The sequence below is a fragment of the Eschrichtius robustus genome, chromosome 7, assembly GCF_028021215.1.
Source record: "Eschrichtius robustus isolate mEscRob2 chromosome 7, mEscRob2.pri, whole genome shotgun sequence".
Taxonomy (NCBI): Eukaryota; Metazoa; Chordata; class Mammalia; order Artiodactyla; family Eschrichtiidae; genus Eschrichtius; species Eschrichtius robustus.
This window is the reverse complement of record NC_090830.1, coordinates 75,442,267-75,469,692: the sequence shown is the minus strand read 5'-3', so window position 1 is coordinate 75,469,692 and position 27,426 is coordinate 75,442,267. Positions and strand designations below refer to the sequence as shown.

General features: G+C 52.6%; 1 protein-coding gene across 1 annotated transcript in view; it reads left to right on the top strand.

Moving 5' to 3' along the window:
* LRRC20 (leucine rich repeat containing 20) overlaps positions 1-20,980 on the top strand; it is a 61,935-nt gene extending 40,955 nt beyond the window's left edge. The window contains exons 4-5 of the mRNA XM_068547738.1: positions 2,795-2,962; positions 20,714-20,980. Coding sequence (XP_068403839.1) covers positions 2,795-2,962; positions 20,714-20,868 — 323 coding nt within the window. The 3' untranslated portion in view covers positions 20,869-20,980. The remainder of the gene's footprint in view (positions 1-2,794; positions 2,963-20,713) is intronic.
* The last annotated feature ends 6,446 nt before the right edge of the window (positions 20,981-27,426 follow it).

Below are 27,426 nucleotides of genomic sequence, written 5' to 3'. Positions count from 1 at the left end.
AAGTGAAACAAACTGCATCAGTCAGGATAGGCCAGTTTTACATTAGGAACAAATAATTTCAAATCTCAGTGGCTTCAAAAAACAAAATCTTGTATTTACAGTTGGGATAGCATTGGGTTTCTGTTATGGTTATTGGCACTGTTCACGTGCCTGAGGGCTAGGCGACCTGCTGCCTTCAGTGGTGATGGAGGACTGGACCTGAATTTTCTCAAGAAGATAACTCAGCACAAACAAGGCCCAGGAGGGCTATGCACAGAGTGGGGAAAATATTAAATCAGTGAAAACAAAAATCTCCCTTGGTGATAACAAATTTCGGCAAGAGCATCTAATTTTAAGCAGCGCATCTTTCTGAAGCTTCTCCAAGACAAACCAGCTGCAAACATTGTCCATGGTAGCTAGCTGAGCAGCCTTGTGTGTGTCAGGGTGTGGAGAATCAGTAAGTGGCATGGATAAAATTGCGGACCTGGGAGCCACACTGGCCTGAGGTCAGAACCTGGCTCTGCCATTTCTAATGTCCTGATCTGTAAAACGGGATCCATTCTATGCAACTTCAGTGGGTCATCGTAAGGATTAAGTTGAGGTAAAACATGGTTAAACACTGAAAAGAGGGTACTAGTGTGTGGTGAGTGCTCAAGAGGGTTTGCTCTCTCTGTCATTCTGTAGCAGGTCCCCCGTGTAGTCGTGTCCAGACCCTGCCTGCTCCTCCCGAGAACACTGACCTGAGGAATCCAGACAGAGCTTGTCAGGAGGATCCATTGTACTTTTGGGATGGACCACCTAGTGAGCAAATAGTCTGTAATGTGATAGGAGTGAAAGTTGCCCTTTTCCAGAATGGGGTCCAACCAGATGGAATCAAGCCAGAAAGTCATGAGGGGCAGAAGAGCTCCGGAAGAAGAGTCCGCTGTTCAGAGTGGTTCTTGAGCAAATACTTCTGGAGCAGGAATGCCTTGTTTGGCTTGGACTTTTAATTAACCTCACTGGACAAGGGAGCAGTCTTGGCTTTCTGACACGTGTCAGAAGGTAGTGAGTTGACGCTGGTTTGTAAAGCTTGGAAGATTAAGTCTCCCATGGGTCCGTCAGGCTCTGAGCCTGGGCAGAAAGGGTCCCTGCCCTCCTGCTTCTCCCTCAGCCCTGAGAGGAGTGGATGTGATCATACAAAAACCTCGGGATAATGTTCATTGTAGCCTCACACAAGGGCAGGAGATTTGCAGAGCCTTTGAGTCATGAATGCAGTAAGACAGAGACATATAGAAAAGCTATTGAACAGCAGGGAAAGAAACCTGGGAGGCCACACTGAGCTTTCATTAAAATGACAGCAGTTAGATGAAAAGCTTTTCGGTTTCCCAACTGTGGAGATGCCCCCCGGCTGATTCCAGGCACATCTCCCCAGCAAGATGTGCAGACTGGGACATCTGGGACATGGAAGTGTTTTCGGCCTCCCCCAGAGACTCTGCTTCCTGAAGGTTCCACCCAGCCCTGCCCTGATGTTGGTGTCTGGATGGACCCCTCCCCAGCCCCACTTTGCTGAGGAAATGGGACTGTCATTCCATTCCCCACTTCCCTCCCTTTTCTGTGAATCTCAGGGAACATGGGGAACTGCTAGGTGCGTGTGCCCTGGGGCAGGTTACTTGACCTCTGTGAGCCTCAGTGCTCTCATCCATAAATTGGGAGAGAAATTTGTTGGGAGGATTATATGAGATTTCATGAACGACTAATACATTGCCTGGGACATAGCATCACTCGTTAAATATTCACACCTGCCTCTCCTGTTGCCTCTGTCACCAGCCCCTTTGTCCCATGTTTTGTGACCAGCATCGAGTCATCCAGGTCATCCCAATCCTGGCTTCCCTGCCACCTGTTGGTGTGATCTTGGGCAAATTGCTTAACCTCTCTGAGCCACCATTTCTGGTTCTGTCAGATGGAGCAGAATAAGACAAATCTTGCAGAGCTGTTCTGAGGATCAGATGAGACACTTAGCATCAGCTCCTGGCAGTGTGTGGGACTCAGAGTAGGCCCCCCCAAAAAGAAAAAGAGAGCTCTTGTTACTACTTCTTTATGGGGTGCAGAACCATGCAGGAGTCCAGCAAGATGATGTTGTGTGACTTCTCCTGTGATGTGTCTCTTTGCTCGAGATCATCCCAGAGGACGTTCCAGGGCAGCCAGGGCACAGACCCAGGTGTGAGTGCTGGACCTGCAGGAGCGGAGAGCTGCAGGGGCCTGATCACAAAGGGCCTTGATTGCCTAGGGAGGAGGCCTTGGGGAGCCACTGAAGGTTTGTGAGCTCAGGGCTGCGCTCATGAGGTTAAATAGGTCCCACTGTGCAGCGTTGATTGGAGAGGGGCTGGAGGCAGGAAGCCAGGGAGGAGGCTGCCAGAGTGGTCCAGGTCAGAGGGACCGCTTCTGTCCTAAGGATGTGTTTGGGGGGAACAAAATCGAGAGGCAAGCCTGATTGAGCTGCAGTAAGGAAAGCCTCTCTGGTCATTCTGGATGCCTCAGTTCAAGGATGTGATGGTCGCTAAACCAGCCTTAGGAATGACCCCAGATGTGCCACCCTGAGCAGGGGTGAGAGACCTCTGCTGGGCAGAGCCTTCCATTCGAAAGCCAACAGCAGGGAGCCCAGCTGGAATGATGGGTGGCAGTGGTAGGAGTTACCCCTCCTTTTGCATTAATATGGAGTTCGCCCCTTGGGGGGCTTCCTTCCTTGCCGCCTTCCTGGCCCAGGAGGCCAGCAGTCACTGTGGTCTCTGGGTTGCTCCCCTTCCCCCTCTCCTTACTCTTCCTCCCCACCTGGCAGAGCTCCACCTGGAAGGGAACTTCCTGCAGGACCTCCCCAACGAGGTCAGCACCCTACGGCACCTCAAGGCCATCGACCTGTCCCGGAACCAGTTCCACGACTTCCCTGAGCAGCTCACCACCCTGCCTGCGCTGGAGACCATCAATCTGGAGGAGAACGAGATCGTGGGTGAGTGGACCCAGCCCACCAGGCCCCTCACCTCCCTGTATCTGCAGAGCCTCCCCTGAGCTCCCTTTCCTGAGTGAGGTTCACAGGGCCTCACAGGGCACAAGGCGTGGGCCTCTGGACTCAGAGTTTCATAGACAAGAGTGCAAGGTTGTGCTTTCTGGTCTGAGATTCCCGAGTACAGGGCACTGAGCCTAGGAAGGTAACTATTACGAGGCCCTGCCACCTGCCGGGGGCCAGGTCAGACACTTGCTTTCACCTGGCAGGTAGAAGGTCTTGGCTTTCCCCACAGCGAGCCCTGAACTGGCTGGGCCACCTTGTGCCACAGGCTCTCCCTCTCGCGTCGCCATCTGCCGGCCTCAGCTGCCTCTGCGACCCTTCAGCTGGGACCCTCTATGCATTGACTCCTGGCAGAGTCCCCGACTCTCCCTCCCTGGCGTCACAGTGAGCTCTTTGCCATTATTAAGCAGGAGCCACTAGGCAAAGGTGTTCAGAACAGTGTCTCTGTGCCTTCCAGTACAGATATGCTCCCTCCAGGGAACCAGAGGGTCTTCCCGTCTGGGTTGGAGACGTGCCTCCTGCAAATAGCAGATCCCAGCGAGCTGGGTTCCTCTGAGGTGGAGGAGGGGTTCCTTTCTTCCTTTTGTAGCAGTTACACGCCTGTAGGTCTCATCAGGACCTGAGCACCTCTGCAGCTGCTGTCTGACCTCCCCAGAGAGAGCCCGGCACTCACAGGGTCCTTTTGCGCTCCTCCTCCTCGGCTCCTTCTGCAGCTGCCTTGGGGGGCTCCGGAAGCCCATCTCCAGCCCCATTTCGTCCTCTCTCACGTTGCCTCTAATGTTGATGGTTAATAATAACCCCCTTCAATTATGCTTTTATTTTCGTAAGCTCTTTCACAGCCATTATGCCATTTGATTAAAAGGAAGAGGTCTCTAGTGGTTTGGAGCTGCTCGATGAAGAGCAGCCTGCCTTGTGCGCCGGCGAGCGTCCCTTCTATCGGGGCTGATGCCTGCAGGGCCCTGGCCCTGGCTGAGTGGGAGGTGGGACCAGCTAAGCTCTGAACTTCTGGGTCCATCCTTTTAGAGATGAGTAAACTGAGGCTCAGGGAGGTTATGAGAGAGCATCGGGTGGCACAGTGAGACCACAGAAGTGCCAGGATAAGAATACATGATTCTAAAACTCAGCCCTGTGCCTGGAGTGGGGTTCCCTTGCCTGGCCTCTGGGAAGGCCCTGGGGGTGGGCTCTGGGTCAGTCTTGCCTCCCAAGACCGGGATCACTGAGTGGCTGGCCCCTGCGTTGGCCCGCCTGGTCACTTGGGCCCTTGTTCTGTCTTTAAGCGGAAGGAGCATGCGCAGAAGTGCCTTTTCACTGCGCAGTTCTTCCTCCTGTGCTGTCCTGACCACCCGGGGTCTCGCCCTGAGCTCTTCATTCGCAGCCAGGCTCTCCTTGCTGGGCCCTTCCTCCTCCGCCTCTTGTTCTTTGAGGCCATTCCTGATGCTTCCACCTCCTTCTGCTGCTTATCTAAATGGGGCAGTAACCAAGCAGGGGCTACTTCAGGCTGATACCAAGACCAGAGCTGGGTGGGTAGCTGCAGGCAGGCAGGTCAGGACAAGTATTGGCCATTGGCTTCCCCAGTTCCTAACTGCAGCTTTGAAAGACTCACATCCCCTTCTCTGAGCTTCAGCTCTTCTCAGCTTTCAAATGGAGGTTCTCCCCACCCTCCCCAACCCCCCACCCCAGAAGGTGGCTTCCCCGCACCCCCAGCCGGGGAACTGGGTGAGTGGTCTATGCTGGCTGCAGTACAAGAGGTGACTCTCCCCAAAGTGGGAAGTACAGGGTGGCACAGATTCCCTCATCTTTCCCCTCCCACAAGGCTGACAACACTCCTTAGCAGCAACAGCTCCCAGAGCAGAGATGGGCTGTTTTGACTTCTTCTTTTGTACACGTATCTCTACCTTTCTGCAGAGTGACAGTAATAACTCTACACATGGACGCATCTCACAGCTTACCAAGAGTGCTCGTGTGCAGGCCCAAGGCAACAGGGTGATCATCCCATTTGACAGATGTAGAGACTGAGGCACTAAGACATTCCCCCAGCCTTCATGGTCAAGTGTCTGTTGCACACCTGGCCAGGTAAAAGAGACATCAGCCACTGGGCTGTGTGTCTCAGTCAGTTCAGTCTGTGACAGAGCCCCCTGCTGCCAAGCCTGGGCCAGGCCTGGGGGACATGGAGATGTCGGGGACTGCCCCTGCCTTCTAGTTTTCCCCAAGTGTCCAGCGGCTCCTCGAGGTGCTTGGCTGACCCCAGGGCCTGCTCCATTGAAGGATGCCTGGGTGCTCTCCCCCAACCAGGTGGAAAGAGGGGCACACGGCGGCAGCTATTGTTCCCTTGCAGGAGGGTCCTCACTTTTATTTTCTACCTGTCTCCCATCCATCCTAGTTACTTGGATGGCTTTCTAACTCCCAAACCAGTGGAAGGCCGGGCCACAGCCTTCGCAGCCCAATTGGAGGGAAGGGAGCCGTAGTCACAGTGAAGAAGGTGAGGGCTGAAAAGTCCTTCATTATGGAAATAGCTTTGCACTCTTCACCAGTTGTAGCCGATCTCCTGCAGGAGCTCATTGGGATAATTGTAGTTGGAGCTTAGGATGCCTTAAGAGTGGCTTATTTTTCCCCTTTAGAGCCCTCAGAGAGGATTGGAAAATTTTTTAAAAATCATTTTTTAAAGAAATAAATTGGAGATGCATGAGTTGCCTTAAAGCTTTAGTTCAGTAAGTAGAGAACAAGCAGCTCTGAAGCGAGCCCCCAGGTGCATCCGAAGGAGCCTCTGAAGGGACCTGCTCAAAAGATGCCTCCAGCCTGGCCTCAGGAAGGCCTGGAAGTTGCCGAGGGCGGCAGCAGCATCTTGTTTCTGAACAGTGCCGCTGCCCAGTCTTCCTCCACTCTCTGGACCACGATGCAGGGAGAGGAGAGAGGGCTCCGGTCCATGGAGGGGAGAAGGCACAGGACCTCATCAGGGTATGCAGGCTGGGAGAGGCAGGGACACTGCCCTCTGTTTTCTGGTCCAACAGCCGGTGGGCAGGGTGGGGAGGGTGCCCGTCCTTGGTGCTCACCAGTAGCTGAATGCCCTCAGGTCGAGGATCTGGGTTAGCATGTGGCAGCCTCGTGGCTGCCGCCTTGTACGGACAGTCCTCCAGCCTGTGTGTGTGATGTGGCCTCCCTGTGCTCTCACCTCTGGAGCCACCCTGCTCCCCACCCCCACCCAGCATGAGCGTGGCGTCTGCATACAGCGGGCGCGCAGTTGGTCGGGAGCACAGTACAGAGCGGGAGTTCCAAAGGCTCCAAGGCCCTCCGAAATGACTGACACATAATAGGGCAGGTTGTTTCGAGTTGCCAGCTATGACCCACTAATAAGTTGTGAAACCAGTGTGTGCTGGAGTACATCACCTGTAGCATGGTACATACTGCTTTGTGACTTTTTATTTTAGTTTTGCTATGTACCCGCACAGATATAGGTACTGGGTCATGCTGTAAAATGTGTTTTTTTTTCTTTTTTTTTTTTTTGGCCTCACCATGCAGCTTGCGGGATCTTAGTTCCCTGATCAGGGATCAAACCCACACCCTCGGCAGTGAAAGCGCAGAGTCCTAACCACTGGACCGCCAGGGAATTCCTAAAATGAATTTCTTACAGTGAGTCATGATGAAAAAATATTGAAAGCCGCTTCCATGAGTTTTCCCACAGAGACTTGGGGTCTGTGCTCAGCCAGCCAGCTCCCTGTCCTTCAGCTCTCACCCCTCAACTACGCTGCACTCTTCCCTCCTCTCATCTCCACCCGCGTCTCTGTCCATCGTGGTCGCCACCACTGCATCCTCAGGGTGACTGGATGGTGAGGGTGTCGTGAGGATGGGCAGTGATGCCTCGGCTAAGGGGATGAGCTCTCCTCTCACCTGAGTGTGGAGCCAGGTAGATGACAGGTTCAATGCCATCTGACTCTTTATCTCCACCCCATCCCACTTCAGCCACCCTGCACGGCCAAGCTCTCAGTCCAGAAGTCCTGCCTCATGTCTTACCATTTTCTCTGCTTTTGTCCTAACCCCCTGAGTCTGTAGGTCTGGGCCTGGTACAGATGAACAGGAAGTGGTGCAGGTCACAGGCCTCTCCTCCACCCGCCACCCCCCCACAAGCTGGGCCCTGGCACACACATAGCAAGTGCCCCCATCCAGATGGGAGGCTTCCTGGGTCCCTGGGGACAAACCTGCCAGGCACTTCCGAGAGGGAGAAAAGGGTTTGTAGCTTAGAGTATTTATTCTGACAACAGTGACTTACAAGTTTCTGGGATATGGGATGGTCCTTATATTTTCCAAACCAGAAGGAGCCTCTGGTATACAGAAGCTTCTGAGTGTGTATAAACAAGACTGCTTGGGGAGAGAGAGTCTCTGCAGAAATAGGGGCGACAGAGATGAATGAGATGCAGGCCCTGACCTTAAGCTGCTTACAGGCTGTAGGGAAAGTCTGAGTGGGAGCAGAGAGTAAGCTGCAAGATAAGACATGGTCAGAAGTGCTGAGGAGCCAGGGGAAGGCTCCCAGGCAGAGGGTGGCTGTCCACGTGTCCTTGAGAGGTGGGGTTCCCCAGAGAGCCCTGGAAAGGCTTTGCAGGAGGTAGAAGCATTTAGTCTGTGAGCGGTGACATGGGCAGAAGATGGGTCACCCATCCTGTTAAAACCAGGGAGTCAGTCCTTTACCCCAGCAGCCATCACACAGGCCTTGAAGGTGGGTGCGGGAGCAGCGTTCACTCCTAAGACCTTAACAATTACTCGATGCTGCAGAGCAGTTCAACACGTTCCTGGAACACGTGGGGTGAAGGGGAGACCGAGTACTGATATTTCGGAGACTTCATTTTGCTTAAGCAGGAGACTGTTTTGGTTAAGCTAGAATTTAACTTTCCGTCACCCTCAATTCGCTGGGTTTTTTACCCCGTGCAACCACTGTTCCAGAAAGAGCGAGAGATCATAGGGAAACAAAAGCTTGTTAAGAATTTAACAAATAGAGCAATAGCACTCTTAAAAGGAAAAGTACAGGTATGCCCTGCTTTTCGAAAGTTTGCCTTACACCACTTCACTTTTACGAAAGACCTGCACTGATACCTGTTTTCGCTAATCAAGGAAATCCGAAGAGGATTTTCACTTTTATGAAAAAATAGGAAAAGCGCAAATCGCATTCAGCGTTTATTTTGCAGCGAGTGTTAACAGAGGAAGTTTGTGCCCCGAGCAGAGAGAGTGGCCCTGCCAAGCTCCTTCCCCAGAACCACATCTCAGCATCAAGCCGCCATGTGCTTTATCTCAGTTTATTTTGTGTGTCCGTTAATAAGATGTGTCCTAAGGTAACTGCTTCTTCACTTTATGCCATTTCTGCTTACGAAAGCTTTTATAGGAATGCTCTACTTTCAGATAGCGGGGGACATCTGTACCTGTATCACGTAGGGATGCTTTGGGCTGCATTTACTTAATTCTGTGTTCACACAGTTTCACTTCTTACTGTCAAGGCCAATAGTTCTCAGAGTGGGGGGGTCCCAGGACCAGCAGCATCATCTGAGAACTTGTTAGAAATACATATTCTTAGGCCCCTCGCCAGACCTCCTCAATCAGAAACTGGGGGAGTGGGGGCAGACAGCAATTTGTGCATCTGTTTTTTTTTTTTTTTTTTTTTTTTTGGTCGTGCCACTTGGCTTATGGGATCTCAGTTCCGGACCAGGGACTGAACCCGGGCCACGGCAGTGAAAGCGCCGAGTCCTAACCACTGGGCCACCAGGGAATTCCCTAGCAGTTAGTTTTAATAAGTTCCGCCCCAGGTGATGCGGACGCATGCTGAAGTTCGAGAACCCCTGTCGAGGCTCTGGCTTCTCAAAGTGTCATCCACAGACCAGCAATAGTGCGGGCATCACCTGGGAACCTGTTAGAAGTTCAGAACCTCAGGCTCCACCTCCAACCTCCTGAAAATCAGAACCTGTACCTGAGCAAGACCCCAAGTGCTTTCTATGCACAGCAGGGCCTGAGAAGCGCAGGGCCTTTTCCTAAAGCACCAGGTGCCACCTCCGGGCAGCTGACTGTGCTAATGGCCGCACCGTCCTCCCAAGCACAACTGCTCCTTAAGCCTCACAAATTCCTCAGGGTACCCAAGGTTTCCACAAAGTACAGGACCCTTGTCCCCTGGGCTACAAGGATGGTTTGGGGGCACTGTGGAGACTTAGAGGGAGCACACCTGGCCCAAGGGGGCACCTGCACCCCTGCCACAGCCCAGTGTATCACTGGGGGCCCAGGCCCTGTATCACAGCAACTTCTCCCTTCTCTGGGCAGGCGGGAGAGGGGCAGATCCCTCCAGGGAGCCACAGCTTCACTCTGGTCTCCATCAATAGAAGAGATTCTCCAGGATATCCTCCCTTAGCCTGGGGCACAAATGCCCACTAGGACCTCAGGATCGCCCTTCCCTGACATTGACATCACTGTGCCACCCTGTTTCACAGACTAAATCGATCAGCATCACAGGGGCAGAGAGATGTGGCTTTATTTCACTTTGGGGCTCTACCAAGCTGCCCCTTAGTGAGAGGTTCTGCAGGCTGTCTTTGCTCTTGGAACTCTCCTGCGGCTGGGGGCATGAGCCACAAGCACTGAGTACCAAGTGCTGAGTGAGTGGTACACGAGGAAGCTGAGCTGGGGAGGGCTTCCCGGGGAGCGGGAGTGAGCGGGACCTGGTCCTATTGTTCTGCATCACACCCCCTCTGTGCCTCTGGGGGGGGACAGGAGGAGAGTTCTTTCACTGGAGCCCAGAAAATAGTTTTTAAACAGAGGAAACCCTAGGAAAGCAGAAGTAGAAATAATGCTCTATTTGATCTGAAAAGATAAAATCGCACAGACTTCAAAACCTAACAGCTATGGCTGCTTGACACTGCTCCTCTGTAATCGTCTCATTTAATCTGCTCAGGCCTCTCTTCTGGATAGGGGGCGTTACCTCCACTTGACGGCTAAGAGAGAGGCTCAGAGAGATTAAGCAGACGGCACAGGGGCCTGGTGGAGGCAGGATTTGAACCCAGGTCTTTGGCGCGCCTGGGCCCACGTGTCTTTGGTGTTCCGGAGCCTGCCAGGTCTTCATGTGACGGGAGAGGAGGGTGTGGATGGCGCCTGGGGCAGCAGGTTGGGTGCCACACGTCTGGTAGCACCGGTAAGCTACTGGCCAGGTCACAAGGGCAGAGTTTTCTTATACTGGCCTCGCTCAGCCCTGGCAGGAGCCCTGCGGTTGCAGAGAAAGGAGCTCTCCCTGTGAGCGGTCTTTTAGCTGGTATTTACAAGGGGCTGATTGGCAAGCACACTTCCTGTAGCTCCCTGCCTGCCAGAGAAGGCTGTTAGCCCCTAAGACAGGTCAAAGCAGAGCAGGTCTGGGAAGACAATGTCAAACCCCTGACACATTCCTCCTGCCCATCTTGGGCTCCAAGCCCATCTGGGGGGAAATGGATGGATCCCTGGACATTGGGTTTGAATTACCTCCACCACCACCCCCACCCCGTCCCGAGCACAGCCAGCTGGCGAGAGTCTGAGCCTTTCCCTGCCCTCCAAGCGCTGAGTGTCACAGTGCCCAGGGGAAGGTGGTTCACCCTCCCAAGGTGGCAGCTGCCTGCTTGGCACAGCGGACTCATGCCATCTGCCCAGAACGCCCTTGTCCAGCACCAGCAGAGTGCTGCCCCACGGGTAGTGAGCAGTCGGTACAGGCATTGATCGTGAAGCCATCACCAGACACAGTGTAGGAGCGCTTGCTGGCTGTGGAGCCACTTGAGGGAGAGGTTAGGAGTGAGCAAACAGTCTTCAACAGCAATTAGTGCAAATTAGACATGGTCCCCAGACATGGAGGGGAGGGAAGCTCCTGTTGCAGCTCCTGCGCACATGCGTCTGCCAGAAGGGAAGTAGCAAGCCGGGTCTCTGGGCAGAAGACATTTCACACGCTTAGTCTCTGTCCAAATGGCATTCTCTGTGCCAGCCACTGAGTGGTAAAACCTTGATTACCCACAGAACCTCCAGTTCTCCAGGGTGCTGGTAGCACTCTGCTGGTAGCACACAGGTGAACAGCAAGAAAAGTTCTTTGACATTTGCTTAAAACAAAATACTTTCTTGCTCCCTTAGACAAGCCAGTCTAAGGGACTGTCTGTCCCTGTCTCTGTCCAGAGTGCTGGAGAGCAGCCCAGATGCTCTGACTCTCAAAGCTCAGCCTTGCAAGGGCCTTATTCAGGAAGTAAGAGGCTCGCAGGGTCACGAACACGGATTTAGGCATTTGGGAAATGTTCATTCGACAGTTGTCGTTTTTTGATTGAGCAGCTTGCTGTGCGCTAGGCGCTGTGCTGGAGATGGAGATGGACAAAGCCCGCTCCCTGTTCTCACGGGGCTCATGTCATGGTCAGTTACACTAGCTGATACTTAGTGGCCATTTATTTCATATCTGGATCTTCTCTAACCATTTTCAAGTGTGCTCTTATTTAACGGTCACGACAACCTTATGAGGCAGGCACTATTATTCTCCGCAGGTGAGGAAACTGAGGCTCAGGGAAGTTAAGTAACTTGGCCAAGGTCATGCTGCCTGGACAAAACCAGGGTTCCAACCCAGGCAGTCTTGCTCCAGAACCCCAGCTATTGAGGACAGTGCTTTGCATAAGGAGAGACAATTTTTGCATATAGCTGGAGGGAGATTGAAAGCCACAGGAAAGTTATGGCTGGAGCACGTAACTTTGGTTGGAGGGAAACTTCCTTGGGGTGGAGAGAACAGTGTAAGGTGATGAGGCAGGATTCCCTATGCCACGAATGCAGGCAATCAGCCTAGCTCTTGACAGCTCTGCCCCACACAGTGAAGCAGGTGGGCAACATCCTAGGATGGAAATGCTATATGAGTGTTTTCACCAGATTCTCTCATTAAGCCTCACTGGGAAGACCAGTGGTACTCAAACTAGCTGTGCATTCATATCATCTGGGAGATTTTAAAAACACCTGTGTCCAGGCCATACCGCATGCCAATTAAGTCAGAATCTCTGATGGTGGGTTTGGGGCTTGATGATTTTTTAAAGCTCCCCGGATGATTCCAATGTGCAGGCAAGATAGAACCATGGAGCTAAACCAGAACCTTCCATCAACAAGCACATTCCATCCCTGAAGAAGCTGTAGCCTCTTTCATCCTTCTCTCAGTGTCTGTTGCGTGTGTGTACGTGTGTAGCTACATCAGGATGAGAAGAGCAGTCAGCCCAGCCGTGAGAGCTGATGGTTGGCTGGGAGGGTGGCAGAGGTGAGCTCTGTGAACTTGCCTCTTTGCTCAGGGTTCCTCTTTCCCACGGACCCTACTGTCCCCTGGACCCTGGGCACGGTGGCTCTGCTGCCACAGTGCCCACAAACCCCCCACTTGTGATTTCCCTGTAGCACAGCCCGCTCACCTGGCATTTTCAGAAGGAACTTTATCAGTGAGCCAGAGGCAACTGAGAACATGCAGACAGCAAAACAGTGGGCCAGTTCCCAAAGTTCAAGTTTATTCCAAAGAATCCTAGTGTAGGTGGACAGGAGTTGGCCTGAGCTCTGACACCCTGTGCTCAGGAGCCTGTGGTCCTGCCTGGGCTACTTGACTTGACTCACCATTACTGGAGGTGCTTGCTCAAGTTCAGTGACCTCACCTTGGTAGCTTGAAATTGGCCACGGTAGGAATATTTACACCGCGAAAAATCGGCAAATGCCACAAATCAGGGATGTTTCCCTCCAGGAAGTGGATTGTTAAACATTAGCCAGCACACCACTTCCTTGCCGGTGTCCTGACCACTCCACCACTTCCCCTCCACCACCACCTTCCACTCATTTTGTTTCTCAGAAGCTGGTTTCCCTGGTGAGGCCCTACCTAATTCACTCCCATCTGGTGCTTATCTTAGGAGCTTTTCTTCTTATTTTTCCAATTATAACGGAGGTCTTATTTCTCTGACAATGATCTTAAGCCTGAGTAGAAAGAGTTGTAAAGTTGGTGGTAACGACCTTAGGTTCCAAGCATGGAGAAGATTTACAAAGGAGCTATTCACGTGTCCGCCCCACCCAGGAGAAGAGCCTGTAGCGGAGGCGATTACTTTTCCATCCCACGCGTCCTTCACCCCTCACTTCCAGACTCTTGCTGTAGACACAGCAGATGAGGCAGCTCTAGTCTTCCGTGTGAGTGTTATAGACACATACCTCCAGCTGTGAGGGAGGGACCGGCAGACGCTTCATGGGAGGCCATGGCAAAACTGCCCTTCTTTCCCGAGGCCCTCCCGGAGTATCTAACTGAAGCAGCTGGAGGAGCAGAGCGGCACGGGTGGGGGGACTTCAGCGGGGAGGGGCGGTGGGCACAGGGGAGCAAAATGGGGAATCTGACCGGGTAGACAAATGCCAGGCTTGGGCCAGGCAATCCAAGTTACTTACTTGGCTGTCTCCAGAGCAGCCAGTAAGGGGACCGTGTTCTGACCCGGCTTTGACTGCACGTCGGATCCGGGCGGGGGAGTGTGCAGGAGGTGGCGGTGCTGGCAGGTGGCTGCACTGGGAGCCCATGGGCCCACCTTGCTGGCCAGTCTGGGGTGCGGAGGAGGAGGAAATCACAGTGGGGGCTTTTCTCCCCCTTTGTTTTTCTTTCCCCACAGCCTGCACTTAAGGTTCATTAATGTATTCCCTAAAACACTCTGTGCTCCCCATCATCTTGACGGGGTGCCCGCCACACTCTCTGCACCTCCTTGGGGAGCGCCGCATGGTCCCTTCTGCCAGCCCCCGTGGCCCCATGAAGCAGAGGACCGTTTAAAGATGGGAGGTGGAGGTTCAGCGGGGTTAGGGGCCTGCCTGAGGTTGCACGACTCCAAGTGGCAGATCCGAGGTCAGGGCCTGGGTCTCTGCCCCATCCACTCCCCCAGCTGGCCTCTCTTTCACCAGAGGACTTAGAACTCCCCGAGCCAAACAGCCTTCCTTGAGGGACTCAGCCTGCAGGACTGTCAAGGGCATGCAGTGTTCTCTGTGCTTCCTGAGCGCAAGGGCTGCTGCTGCTTTCTTCCTGCGTACATCCCCCTGACAACCAGTGCTCGGGCCAGGGCTCTGTGCAGTGGGGGAGCTCGGTCACTGCCCCCTCCCCGGGCTTCTGAAGGGACAGACCCAGCCGTGAGTGTGGCCCGGGAGCCTCCTTGTTACAGGCACAATTCTCTGTCCCGCCAGGTTACCATAGTTTGCCTGCTTGTGTCTTGTGGCATTTCGAGTGGGGCGTGAAGCTCAGCTCAGCTCAGCATCCTTGATCTTCGCTGTTGAGGCACCAGGCACCAAGAGCTGTGTCAAGGCTGATGTCAGGCCAGCCTGAATTCTCGAGCACGAATGTGCCCACAGCCCCCTGGGGAGGCTAAGGCAGCCTCCCACGTGCTGCCCACAGGCCTGAGGCACTAGGGCTGGGGCGCTGCCTCTGCATCTTTACCCAGCACCCCAGGTCCCATTGTAAGGAGGCCTCAGGCTCCACGCTCACTGGTCGGGATCCTTTGGGGATTGGAGGCAGAGAAGCTGAAAAGTCCTGAAAAATCCGGCATTCTGGCTGGAAGGAGACCACCTGGATCAGAAGTGAGACAGCCAGCCTTGTGTAAACTGTTGTGTTGCACCAGCCTGGGCGGCCAACAGGGCGCCATGATTTGTTTCTAAGCTGCCAAGGAAGCCGGGGAACTGGGGCCCTAGGCCACCAGGTTGGGGAGCCTCTCATCCCAATTCCAGATGGGACCTTAGATGTCATGGGACTCAGCTCCACCCAAAGCAGGAATCAGACGTCACTGGTCTTTGCTGGGTTACCTCTGTGCTGGGAAGCTCACTCAGTACCCCTTACCACTTCCCTGGGCCCAGACCCCTCCTCCTCTCAGCCTCCTTTCAGACCATGGGTACCACGCGTATGATGAATCGTGCTCTGAAGCGATCATTTTTATCATCTCGCCTCTAGCTTGTCCCACTGGCATGAAACAAGTTTTCCAGTCAATACTGCCAATGATTAGTGAAGGGAGGTCAAGCTGACCTTGGAGAAGTAATTTTCTCTAAATACTTCCCACTCTGATTCTGCTTTTATTGATTATTTTAAGCTTCCACAGACATAGGCAGGAGTCTGGGAGGGCTGTCTGCGGTGGGAAGAGGGTTGGATCCATCTCTCATTGTCTGTAATAGTGAAAGCTGGAAACAAACTAAATGTCTAACAGTAGAAACACGAGCCAAAGTGTGATCCCGCCATTCCATGGACTACCACGTGGCCATAATAATGTCACAGACTTGTAACCTGAAAAGATGTTCACAATGTGTCATCAAGAAAAGCATGTTATGGCATAGTATCTAGGAGGCCATTTTTGAAACATAGTTGTGTATGCACACACACACACACACACACGCACGCATGTTTAAAAGTTGGTAAGGCCATGTACCTCACATTAACAGTGATTGGTTCTGCGTGGTGAGACGTGGGTGATTTTATTTCTGCTCGTCAATATTTTCTCATTTTCTAAATTGGATTATTGCACTAAAGGGCCAGTAACCTATCACAGCCTTGGCCCACAGAGGCCTGGCCCTGACTGGCAAAGGTGCCCAGAATGGGTCAGGTCAGGGGAAGGGCCCCAACTCTTGAATGTATTGAGGTCAGAGTTGCTTAATCAAGTGGTGTTGGTGGTAGGTCCACTGTGTGCCCAGCCCAGGGTGGTTCTGAGCCTGAAGGAACTTACGATCTAGTTCAGGAGGTAAAATATTCATTCATTTGTTCGTTCACTCATTCATCCAACAAATAGCTATTGAGCACCTGTGAGCACTGTACCAGGTACTGCACTTCTAGGGTGAACATAGTCCCAGAGTGTGATGTGTGATATGAGTCTTGTATAAAGGGTTATGGGACTTTGGATGCGGACCAGAGGGAGTGACAGAGGAGGGGGCCTTTGAGCTGGAATATGAGGATCCACAGGACATGGGCGAATGGGGATGAAGGCGTGGCCCAGGGGAGAGGGCAGAGCTGGGCTCCTCTTCCTCTCCAGGTGTGCCAAAGCCCAGGGACCTGGCTTCCATTACCACCATGACGCCAATGTGTCTTGTAGCCCTAGGAAGCTTATGTAACCTCTTCAAGCTTCAGTTTCCCCACCCACACAACGCAGATCATTTCACATCCTCCTCTCCACCCTCCAGCCATCTCCTGCTCTTGTCAGGATGCTCTGAGCGTAAATGTTCTCTTTTAAGCTTTATCCAGAAACTCCCGATTGGCCTCTTGGGCTTGTTGCTTGCTAGCTTGGCTGCTCCAGTTTGTTGATTCTGCCAGCTTTGACGCAGTCTGATGGCCCCATTGCTCCTTCCTCTAAGCTGCTCAAGCAACTTTAGCGGTTAAATCAGGGGAAAGAGATACACTTAATCCCCGCCATCACTGTCCTTCAGCAGAGTGGTTTGGGGAACGCTGCAGACCCTGAAGAGGCCAGCCTAGTGAGTGGTACTTGGAAAAGACAGGCTGAGAACTCAGGCAGCGCTGCTGTCTCTAGGCCTGGAGTCACAGGGATTTGCTCCAAGCCTGGGCTGCAGCTGGTCTTCATGCCACGCCCAGCAAACCTCGGCAGGGGCATCACAGGGAGACCCTCCTCCCCATCTCAGGAGCACTGGCCCCTCTGCAGCCCGCAGGCCTCCCTGGCTGAGGGGTGGAGGAGTCACGGAGTCCAGAGAGAGAAAGTCCTTAGCAACCCCTAGTTCTTGCTTGAAGGCAGGCCAGGGTGATCTGACATCACCTAGGGGATAGTGGACGGTGAGGAACCTGATTAGGTATCGAGGGTGGAGGATTCTGGCTAAACCAACTTAGCAGAATTCTTGCTAAAATTGGACAATGAGAGATGAACACTGAAGCACAAAAGTCAGGCCTAGTTGAAAAATCCAGGGGAGCTGGAGCAGAGTTAGAGGATCATTGTCAGCCTGGAGAATCCGAGGCCCAGTTTCCTTATCTGCCAAATGGGTCATTATGAAGAACCACCTAGCACAGGCCCTCAAATATCAGTTCCTAGAAGCAGCCTCCTTTCTTGGGCCCTTTTTTTTTTTCAATTGGCTGTGCCCCGCGGATGTGGGATCTTAGTTCCCCGACCAGGGACGGAACCTGCGTCCCCTGCATCGGAAGTGTGGAGTCTTAACCACTGGACTGCCAGGGAAGTCCCTTGGGCCCATTTTAACAAGGTGTTAACCTCCCTGGGCTTTGATTTCCTCCTGTGTCACATGGGGGTATAATACCCTGTGAAATGACCTGACTTCTTAGGAGCCCAAGGCAAGAGGATTTTCTTATCTGGGCGATCAGGGGCAGAGGGGATGGTGTGTCTGTCCGGCCTGCCCGGCTGCTGGCTGTGCTGTTGGCCATTACAAAGCTAATGTGCTAATGTGGAGAAGGGGAAGCTTCCAAGTCATTAGCCCTTCTCTTCCCAGCCATTAACTGGTAGGGAAATTGGGGGCCCACTTTCCATGAATAAAGACAAGAAATGCCCCAGGCAACCCCTTCCTTCAGCCCCCACTCCAGCAGCCGCCCCACCCAGTAAGGGGCATAGAGGAGCAGGCTGCTGGCAGCTGTGTAATGTGACATTAGCATGCGGATGAGCTCCACAGGAAGCAGAAGGTGAGCAGGAACTGAGAGCGGTTGATCTTGCTTTTCCTCCCCTCCCAGGAGTAGCATCTGGTCATAACCTTGCATTCTAGAAACGCCTTATCTCTGCTTCTTTCCCTACCCGAGCCTCCACGTTTGCCTTGGGCTCTGGGTCCCTCCCCATCGCCTCCTTCACGGCTCCTGTCCTCTCATCCATCATGCAGGTTCCTGCCTGGCAAACAAGAGCCCCCCCACTCGCCGCACTATAGCCAGTCTCGTTTGGGACCCAGCTCCCGACCACGACCCACCCTAGTAACTCCCTGCCGGCTGCCCAGAACGTGTTTTTGTGCCCACCATGTCTATGTGCCAGATATAGTGTTTGGCCCTGGGGATTCAAGGACAAAGAAAGACTCTGCTCTCAGGAGGTTAAGAGTTGCCCCTGCCTCCAGCACCGGACCCTTGGTCTAACAAACAGAGCCAGCCCCCAGGGAGCTCAGAGCCACTCACCCCAAGGTGCTAAGGGAGGGCAAACTCCCGTGATCTGTGATCAGTGATCTTTGATGTTACTATTGCAAAAAGACTGTGACTTGCTGAAGGCTCACATGATGGTGAACATTTTCTTAGCAATAAAGTATTTTAAAATTAAGGTATGTACATTGTTTTTTTAAACGTAATGCTATTGCATACTTAATAGACTACAGTGTAGGGTAACATAACTTTTTTTTTTTTAATTTTTATTTATTTATTTATGGCTGTGTTGGGTCTTCGTTTCTGTGCGAGGGCTTTCTCTAGTTGCGGCAAGCGGGGGCCACTCTTCATCGCGGTGCGCGGGCCTCTCATTATCTCGGCCTCTCTTGTTGCGGAGCACAGGCTCCAGATGCGCAGGCTCAGTAATTGTGGCTCACGGGCCTAGTTGCTCCGCGGCATGTGGGATCTTCCCAGACCAGGGCTTGAACCCGTGTCCCCTGCATTGGCAGGCAGATTCTCAGCCACTGCACCACCAGGGAAGCCCCAACATAACTTTTATATGCACTGGGAAACCAAAAAAAATTCATGTGACTGGCTTTGTTGTGATATTCAATTTATTGCTGTGGTCTGGAACCAAACCCGCAATATCTCCAAGGAATCACTGCACAGATATTCTCTCATTCATCCTTAAACAACCCTGTGAGGTATATACTATTATTACCCTGATATGAAGTTTATTTTATTATTTTTTTTTTTTTGAGGGAAGGATTTTTTATTTATTTATTTATTTATTGGCTGTGTTGGTTCTTCGTTTTCGTGTGAGGGCTTTCTCTAGTTGTGGCAAGTGGGGGCCACTCTTCATCGCGGTGCACGGGCCTCTCACTGTTGTGGCCTCTCTTGTTGCGGAGCACAGGCTCCAGACGCGCAGGCTCAGTAGTTGTGGCTCACGGGCCTAGTTGCTCCGTGGCACGTGGGAGCTTCCCAGACCAGGGCTCGAACCCGTGTCCCCTGCATTGGCAGGCAGATTCTCAACCACTGCGCCACCGGGGAAGCCCCTATTATTTTTTTAATTGAAGGATAGTTGATTTACAATATTGTGTTAGTTGTAGGTATATAGCAATGTGATTCAGCTATACATATATATTTTTTTCAGATTCTTTGCCATATAGGTTATTACATTCTTTCCCATATAGGTTGAATATAGTTCCCTGTGCTCTACAGTAAATCCTTGTTATCTATTTTATATATAGTGGTGTGTATCTGTTAATCCCATACTCCTAATTTGTCCCTCCCCGACCCCACCTTTCCCCTTTGGTAACCATGAGTTTGTTTTCTATGTCTGTGAGCCTGTTTCTGTTTTGTAAATAAGTTCATTTGTATCATATTTTAGATTCCACTTAGAATTGATATCATATGGTATTTGTCTTTCTCTGTCTGACTTACTTCACTTGGTATGATAATCTCTAGGTCCATCCATGTTGCTGCAAATGGCATTATTTCATTCTTTTTTATGGCTGAGTAATATTCCATTGTATATATGTACCACATCTTCTTTATCCATTCATCTGTTGATGGACACTTAGGTTGCTTCCATGTCTTGGCTACTGTAAATAGTGCTGCTATGAACATTACTGTACATGTATCTTTTCAAATTAGAGTTTTCGTCTTTTCCAGATATATGATATGAAGTTTAATAATTTGCTTTAGGTACACAGTTGCTATGTGGCTGACCTAGGACTTGAACCAGAGACTGGGTGATCCTAAAGATTAGGTGTGAGGAACCGTAAATGTTATCAAGTATTAGTATAGCTGCTGCCTGTTCTGGTCCTTTTTTTTTTTTTTTTTAATTGAGATAAAATTAACCATTTAAAAGTGTACAATTCAGTGGCATTTAGTGCATTCACAATGTTCTGCACCTGTCAACTCTAGTTCCAAAATACTTTCATCACCCCGAAGGAGACCTTGCACCCGTTAAGCAGTCACTCTCCAGTCCCCTCACCCCAGCCTCTGGCAGCCACTAATCTACTTTCTGTCCCTATGGCTTTGCCTATTCTGGACACTTCATATGAATAGAATCATATACTCTGGGACCTTTTGTGTCTGACTTCTTTCATTCAGCATAAGGTTTTCCAGGTTCATCTATGTTGTAGCATGTGTCAGGCTAATATTCCATTGTTTGGCTATACCACTTTTTGTTTATCCATTCGTTGGTGGACATTGGCTATTGTGAATAGTGCTGCTGTAAACACGTGTGCACGTATTTGAATACTGAATACCTGTTTGCAGTTCTGTGAGTTCCACTCAAAAGTGGCATGGCTGGGATAAGTGGTAATCAGTGTTTAACTTTTTTTTTTTTTTTTTTTTTGGCTGCGTTGGGTCTTCCTTGCTGCGCGCGGGCTTTCTCTAGTTGCGGTGAGCGGGGGCTACTCTTCTTTGCAGTGCGCGGGCTTCTCATTGCGGTGGCTTCTCTTGTTGCGGAGCACAGTAACTTTATTTTTTAGGATGCTTTTCTGCATGTGGTTGTAATGCCCTGGTGGGCCCCAATGGCCCCTCACACAGGGCCGGGTGCCGGGCACTGAGCGCATGTGCATCGGGTGATGCATCCTCCTTCTTCTCTGCCCACTTGGCTCCAGCCCCCTAATCTGTCCCTGTCTCCCTGACAGACGTGCCCGTGGAGAAGCTGGCCGCCATGCCCGCCTTGCGCAGCGTCAACCTGCGCTTCAACCCGCTGAATGCCGAGGTGCGCGTCATCGCCCCACCGCTCATCAAATTCGACATGCTCATGTCTCCGGAGGATGCGCGGGCCTCCCCACCCTAGGCTTCCCTCCTCATGCCCGCCCAGCAAGGGACAGAGGCCACCTGGCCTGGCGCCCTGAGGGGAGGGAGTCCCACGCGCCCATGGGAGGCCAAGTTTGGGGGGTTGGGGGCGGGCGGGCTGAATAGCGTGTGGCGGGAGGGGTGTGGCGGTCCAGGATAGATAGCGTAGAGCAGTAGTGGGCCCTGGAATGCCCGGAGGGAGGAGGCGAGGAGGGGGCTGGAGCCCAGACTCTGGGCACTCACAGCTTCTGTGCAAACCTGGGCAGATCCTCTGAGCCTTACAATTTGAGGAAAGGGGCAATGGCAGGGGCTTTTGCCTCCTTTGGGCTCCCTGAAGGCTTTTGGGGGAACACATGCCTCCAAGTTACCTTCAAATCATTGGTACCTTCTGGGCCCACGGATGAGCATCGCTGAGCATTTTCCAGGCCCTTGTGTGTTCGAGGCCTTGTTTCTAGTGCTGAAAGCCAGTGGCTGCCATAAGAGGGACAGAAGACAATCTCCATCTATTTATTGATTCCTGAGAACCGACCAGGATGAGGCCCTCCACAGTGCCCCGTGCTCAGCCCTGTGGGTCCCTGGATTGGCAGGAACCTGAACCAGGAGTCATGGGAAAGCTGTGGAGACGGTGTGGCCTGACACTGTAGCAGGCTTGAGAACGTTTGTATAGGAGCCCAAGAACCAGCAGGCCGGCAAGTGGAGAGCAAATCAAGTAGGCTCTGTCCTTCCTCATGCCTAAGAAATCGGTGGGGTAGGAAGTCAGGAGTGCCCCATCCCTCCCCTGGGAGTGAGCGGGGGTGCCTGGCATCAGCCCTTCTGCTGCAGGAGAGGTGGCCCAGAGAGAAGCAAAGCCATTTGCACCTGTGCCACCCTCAACAGTCTCCCTCTGGCAGGAGTCTGGCTGCCTTGTCACTGGTCCACACGGGGCAGAAGGCACTATGGACCATTGGGTTCGTGGCCAGCCAGCTCCCAGGCCACCACCCAGAGCCCTGATGACCTAGTCATCTCTAGGCCCTCAACCTGGAGTCTAGGGTGTGGCCAGGTAATTGCGTGACCAACCATCTCTGTTTGCCCGGGACTGAGGGGTTTCCTGGGACGTGGGACTTTCAGTGCTAACACTGGGATGACACCCGGCAAACAGGGGCAACTGGTCCCTCTACCAGGAGAGAGCCTGGGGCTCTTGCTTCCTGACAACACCTGTGGTTTGGAGAACCTCTGACCCCTTTATCCCCAGGTATCTACCTCCCACCTTCTCATCTGTGGAGCAAGCAGGCTCAGAGCCCACCTTGCCTGGTCTGTGGGAGACATCTGAGGCCCCAGGGCTTGGAGCAAGCCAGGCTACCCAGATCCTACATTTGTGGACCAGTGGCCAGTCTTCCACTCCTAAGGTTAGGCTGTTCAGAGCTCAGACCACCGCTCAGAGCACTAACCCTTTATCAGAACGCTCCCAGTCCCGTTCCCCCTCTCCAGCTCCGAGGCCCGCCCCTGCTCAGGCCTTCTGTCTCTCAGCGAGAGGCTGACAGGTTGGGCCATTGTTGGCCCGTCGCTGAGCGCTCGGTGTTCATGTTCACTCTGCTCATCTCCCAAGGCCTGGTTGGTGAAGCTCTGGAAAAAAGGGTTTTCAGGGTGAGGAGGCTGAAACGGGATCTTCTAGGGCTTCCGAGTTCAGCCATGGACGCTGGGGACAAGTGAGTCTGCAGTCCAGCCTAAGCTGTCCTGGTACCCCCTACCCCCCAGCCTGTGTCCCGGAGTGGAGTTTCTCCTTGTCAAAGAAGGGGCGTACTTTTCCGACATGCACAAAGGCATTGTATGGCTAGAACTTTGCAACTCAAGTATGGTCTGTGGGCCAGCAGCATTGGCGTCCACGGGAGCTCGTTAGAAACGCAGAATCCCAGGCCCCACCGCAGACCTCCGGAATCAGAACCTGCATTTCAAAAGATCCCCAGGTGATTCCTACGAGCACTTTACTGTTTGAAAAGCAGAGGCCTGGGGTGACCCTCGGGATGTCCTCAGAGTGGAGGGTGAAGGTTCTCAGCTCTCCCCCTGCCCTGTCAGGGGTCCGAGTCTGTGCTCATCCCCCTCCCTAAAGCAGTCCCCAGAGACCTTGGGCCTCTTTGATCTTTTCAGAGTCTGTGTGGCACTCCCAGTGAAGGGACTGACCCAAAGCCACCAGGAGAGGAGGGCTGGGTTTGCCTGGCCCTCTGGAGCCCTGCCTTTCCGGGTAACCTCTGCATGCTAAGCCGCTGCTTCCCCAGGTCCTCGCCTCAAGCCCTTTGAAGGGGATGCTTCTGGAAGCTGTCTTCTACTCTGCTTGGAGAGCTTGCCCTTGCCTGCTGGGGAAGCTTGGGCGTCAGAGACGGCCCCAAATCAAAGCCCACTGTGTGAATGAGCCCTTAGTTTCAGTCTGCAATAAAGAACACGTTGGTTTCATCTGCCTCTTGGTGTTTGATTTATTCTCACGGCACACACCTCTCGCGGCCAGAGTGTTGATCCCACCACCAGCGAAGAGGAGGGGCTGCCCCTCTTGCTGGAAGCATGAGGTAAAGCAGCTCGGCTGGGGTGAGGCTTGGAACATTCACAGTGGGCGGAGGCACGGCCAGGCAGAGTTGACGCCTGCCCTGACGCTGTGCTGCTGCAGAGCGCTAAATATCAGCTGGGGGAGACCCGGTACCTGCGGAAGGATGAAGGGACCTGCTGTGCCCCCATTTCTCCCTGACTGATGCCAGAAATTCTACCCTTAGCGATTGATTTCTCAGGGTCCGAAGTTCTGAAGGAGGCGTCTCTGGACCAGCAGCAGCATCCAGGGAGCGGGTTAGAGAGCTCCCCCCAACCCCCATATCTACAGAATCAGATGCTCTGGAGGTGGGGCCCAGCACTCAGCTTTAACAAGCCCTCCACGTGTTCTGATGCAAGTTAGAAACTGCTTCTGGGTTCAAGGTTTAAGTCAGATTTTGTTTTCTAAATCTGGGGGGGTCAGCCTGAGTTTGCCTTGAGTTTTAGGCTAGACTCTCCATCATTTTTATTTAACAAACACATATAGAGCTTAGTGCATACCAGGCAGTGTCTAAGCACGTTACAGATATTAACTCATTTAATCCATCGAAAAGCCACAGTGAGCTCTGTGAGTTGGACAAATCCTTTTCCCCTCTCTGGACCCCGATTGCTGTCTGTAAAGGGAAGGGGCTGTACTAGGAGGTCCCTGAGCACCTTTCCAGAACTCCCCTGGTCACTGTCTCTCTGATTCTGGGGTCTCTGCTCTAGCTGTCTGCAGTGGACTAGCCTGGGCTCAGGCTGTTGCCCATCCCCACCCCAAAGGTCAAGCAGAAGACTCCCCCTGACTCCGTTTCTTCTTGCTGAGTGCTGGCTCACCAGAAGTATCACAGATTGACCTGTTGGTCAGACAAAGCTGAGCCGACTCTTCTCCCAGTAAGGGACAGCTTTACTACGTCTTCCCAGCGTGTCAGCATGGGGAGGGCAAAGTCACGGTAGTGAGGAGATTTCAGAGTCTGGTTTCAGGTGGGGCTTTCAGTGCAGGGGAGGACGCCTTGACTAGGATTGCATAAAGATTGTGATATAGTTTAGGATCGGTGGACACAACAAAGAGATGTTTTAAGGCGAGGGGTTCAAAGAGTCTTAAGCTTAAGTCTTAAGCTCCCTTTTGATGCTATTTACTGAAGAGTCGGGCAGTTTGATGTTCATTTAAATGATTCTTTCTGGAATTTCCTAGAATGAACAATACAACGATTTACGACTTTTACTTCCTGGGCAAGAGTTTCCTGGAATAGTACTGTTATGTCGAAGAGGATGGGATACAAAGACTTATTAATGTCGACAGTAAGCTGTATGGGACTAGAGGGTCGTTTTGTTTTGTTTTGTTTGAGAATACAGCTGACATGTTATATTAGCTTCTTGTGTATAACAATGATTCAATATGTGTATATACTGCAAAATGACCATCACAATAAGTCTAGTTAACATCCATCACCACACATAAAGGGTTTTGATCCTCAGGCTCTCCCAAATTCAGTGTTGGATGAAAGGACCTTACTTTGGAGCTGCCATTTACATGAAACATGCCTGTCCCTTCTCAGAAAGCTGGCCCTGGGCGGGGACCAGTTCCTGGAAGGGTGAGCGTTGGCAGGGGCCCAGAAGGCTTGGCCAGAGCACTGGGAGAGTTGCCAAGGCCAGGGAGGGCAGGCCTGAGAGACCATGTCACTGGATCGCTGGGCAGCTCATGGGCTGGGCCGGGCCCAGGGGCAGCCGGATCATGCTGTGGACACGTGTCTCAGGGCCGGGTGGGCTGGGCCCATCCCTCAGAAAAGGCACACAAGCCCAGATACTTTAGGTCCGAGCAGGGGCACTCACTGAGCGCCTACTGTTTATCAGCACTGGGCCAGCACTTGCAGGTTTTCTCGTTTACTATCAGCAACAGCCTCTTGGTGCTCACTCTGCAGATGAGGACAGGCGTAGGGCTTGGGGGTTGGCGTGTAGCTCGGAAGGAGCAGAGCTGGGGTTTGAACTGGGAGGCTGGCTCGGGTGGGAGAAGCAATTGCTTTTTCCAACTCACATGTTCCTTCTCCCATCACATTCCTGTGAAGAGCCTCTGAGCCTTGCTTTCCTCATCTGTAAAATGGGTGCAAAGACTGCCTCCTATAATGCCACAGGTGGGTAGGTAAGTAGCCCTTGGTGATCAGCATTATGTCCATTTCACACACCCGAGAGCTTCCTCGCCCATCTGCTTACACCTGCCCTTGTGTGGACAGCTTTAGTGCCCTGACAAGAACCTTGCCTCTCTCAGGCGAGCACAGAGCTGTTTGTCACACATCCCTGGGGCACATCTGGATGCTGAGAGGAGATTTAATTCCACAGGGAATGAGAAGACTGACAGCTCATCGCTCCCCCCATCTTCACAGTTCAGGGATCTATGAAGTTCTGCCTCGGGCTGCCAAGGACAGCTAATAACTCAGGACAATGAGGCATTCAAGGCCTTGGCCAGGAGCCAGCTGAGGCTCATGCTACTCTGTGTACATCCAGATTCTTACCAGCCAAGAGCACCCTGGCACCCTCTCTCCTGTAGATGGGAAGCACTTAAATTAGGGTGTCTTCGGGGTGGACCCTGCAGGACCGCCACACCACACAACTCCAGTGGTGCCAGTCAAAATGCATTCTAGGGCTTCCCTGGTGGCTCAGTGGTTGAGAATCTGCCTGCCAATGCAGGGGACACGGGTTCGAGCCCTGGTCTGGGAAGATCCCACATGCCGCGGAGCAACTAGGCCCGTGAGCCACAACTACTGAGCCTGCGCGTCTGGAGCCTGTGCTCCGCAACAAGAGAGGCCGCGATAGTGAGAGGCCCGCACATCGCGATGAAGAGTGGCCCCCGTTTGCCGCAACTGGAGAAAGCCCTCGCACAGAAACGAAGACCCAACACAGCCAAAAATAAATAATAAATAAATTAAAAAAAGAAAAAAGAAACGTGATGCCTGATTCATGATTAACTAAATCACTAATAAAAAAAAAAATGCATTCTAGCTTATCGACACCAGTTACCCAGAAAATAACGTGCATGGGCTCCGGGAGTTGTACAAGGGATGTCTGGACTATATAAGAGATTCAGTCACTAGGATCTTTTTAGATGCAGATTCCAGGCCCACGTGAGCCTCAGTAAACCAGACTCAAAGCAGGGCCCACACCTCTGCACCTTAACGAGTCTCTGTTTCTCCCTCACACAGCACCCAGAGGATCCTTGTATTTTTATTTATTTATTTTGGCTGTGCTGCATGGCTTGTGGGATCTTAGTTCCCCGACCAGGGATTGAACCCAGGCCCTTGGCAGCAAAAGTGCGGAGTCCTAACCACTGGACGGCCAGGGAATTCCCCAGAGGATCCTTTTAAATCCTAAGTCACTGTCTGCCCATGTCCCACAGGGGCTCTCCATGGCACTTCAATGGAAAAGCCAAGTCCTTACAATGGACTTGAAGACCTGGCATGGTCTTCCCTCCATTACGTCTCTGGTCTTCACTACTTCCCCCTTCTTCACTGTACTCCAGGCACACTGGCCTCCCGCTGTTCCTCCATCCCTTGGGGTGGCGGATGGCCAGCATGCATGACCTGAGGGAGGATGGGCCGCCCCCGGTCTCCCCCACTAGCCTGTCACTGTGCCTGAAATCCCACCAGAAGGAGAGCTTGCTTTTGGCTTAGCATCACCCTCTCCCTGAGATCCTATTCCAGCCCTTGACAGGATTGCGAAGGGGATTCCTACAGACAAAGCTGGGAGGTTGGATGGGGCTCTCGCTCCTCAGGGCGTGATTCTCAGCTGAGCAGCATCAAGAGCACCTGGGGCCGTGTTACACCTGCAGAGGCTGGGTCCCTCCCCATACCTTCTGAATCGGAATCTGCATTTTAACCCCCCCACATGATCCATGGGCATGCTAAAGTTTGAGAAGCTTGGCTTTTGATGACTCTGTGATCCCCTCTCACCTTCTCAGAGTCCCTGTGATAGGCAGCGCCAAAGTGTAATTTTGGTACTTGCAGTGGGTCTCTGCCTTGCCCGCATATTAGGATCA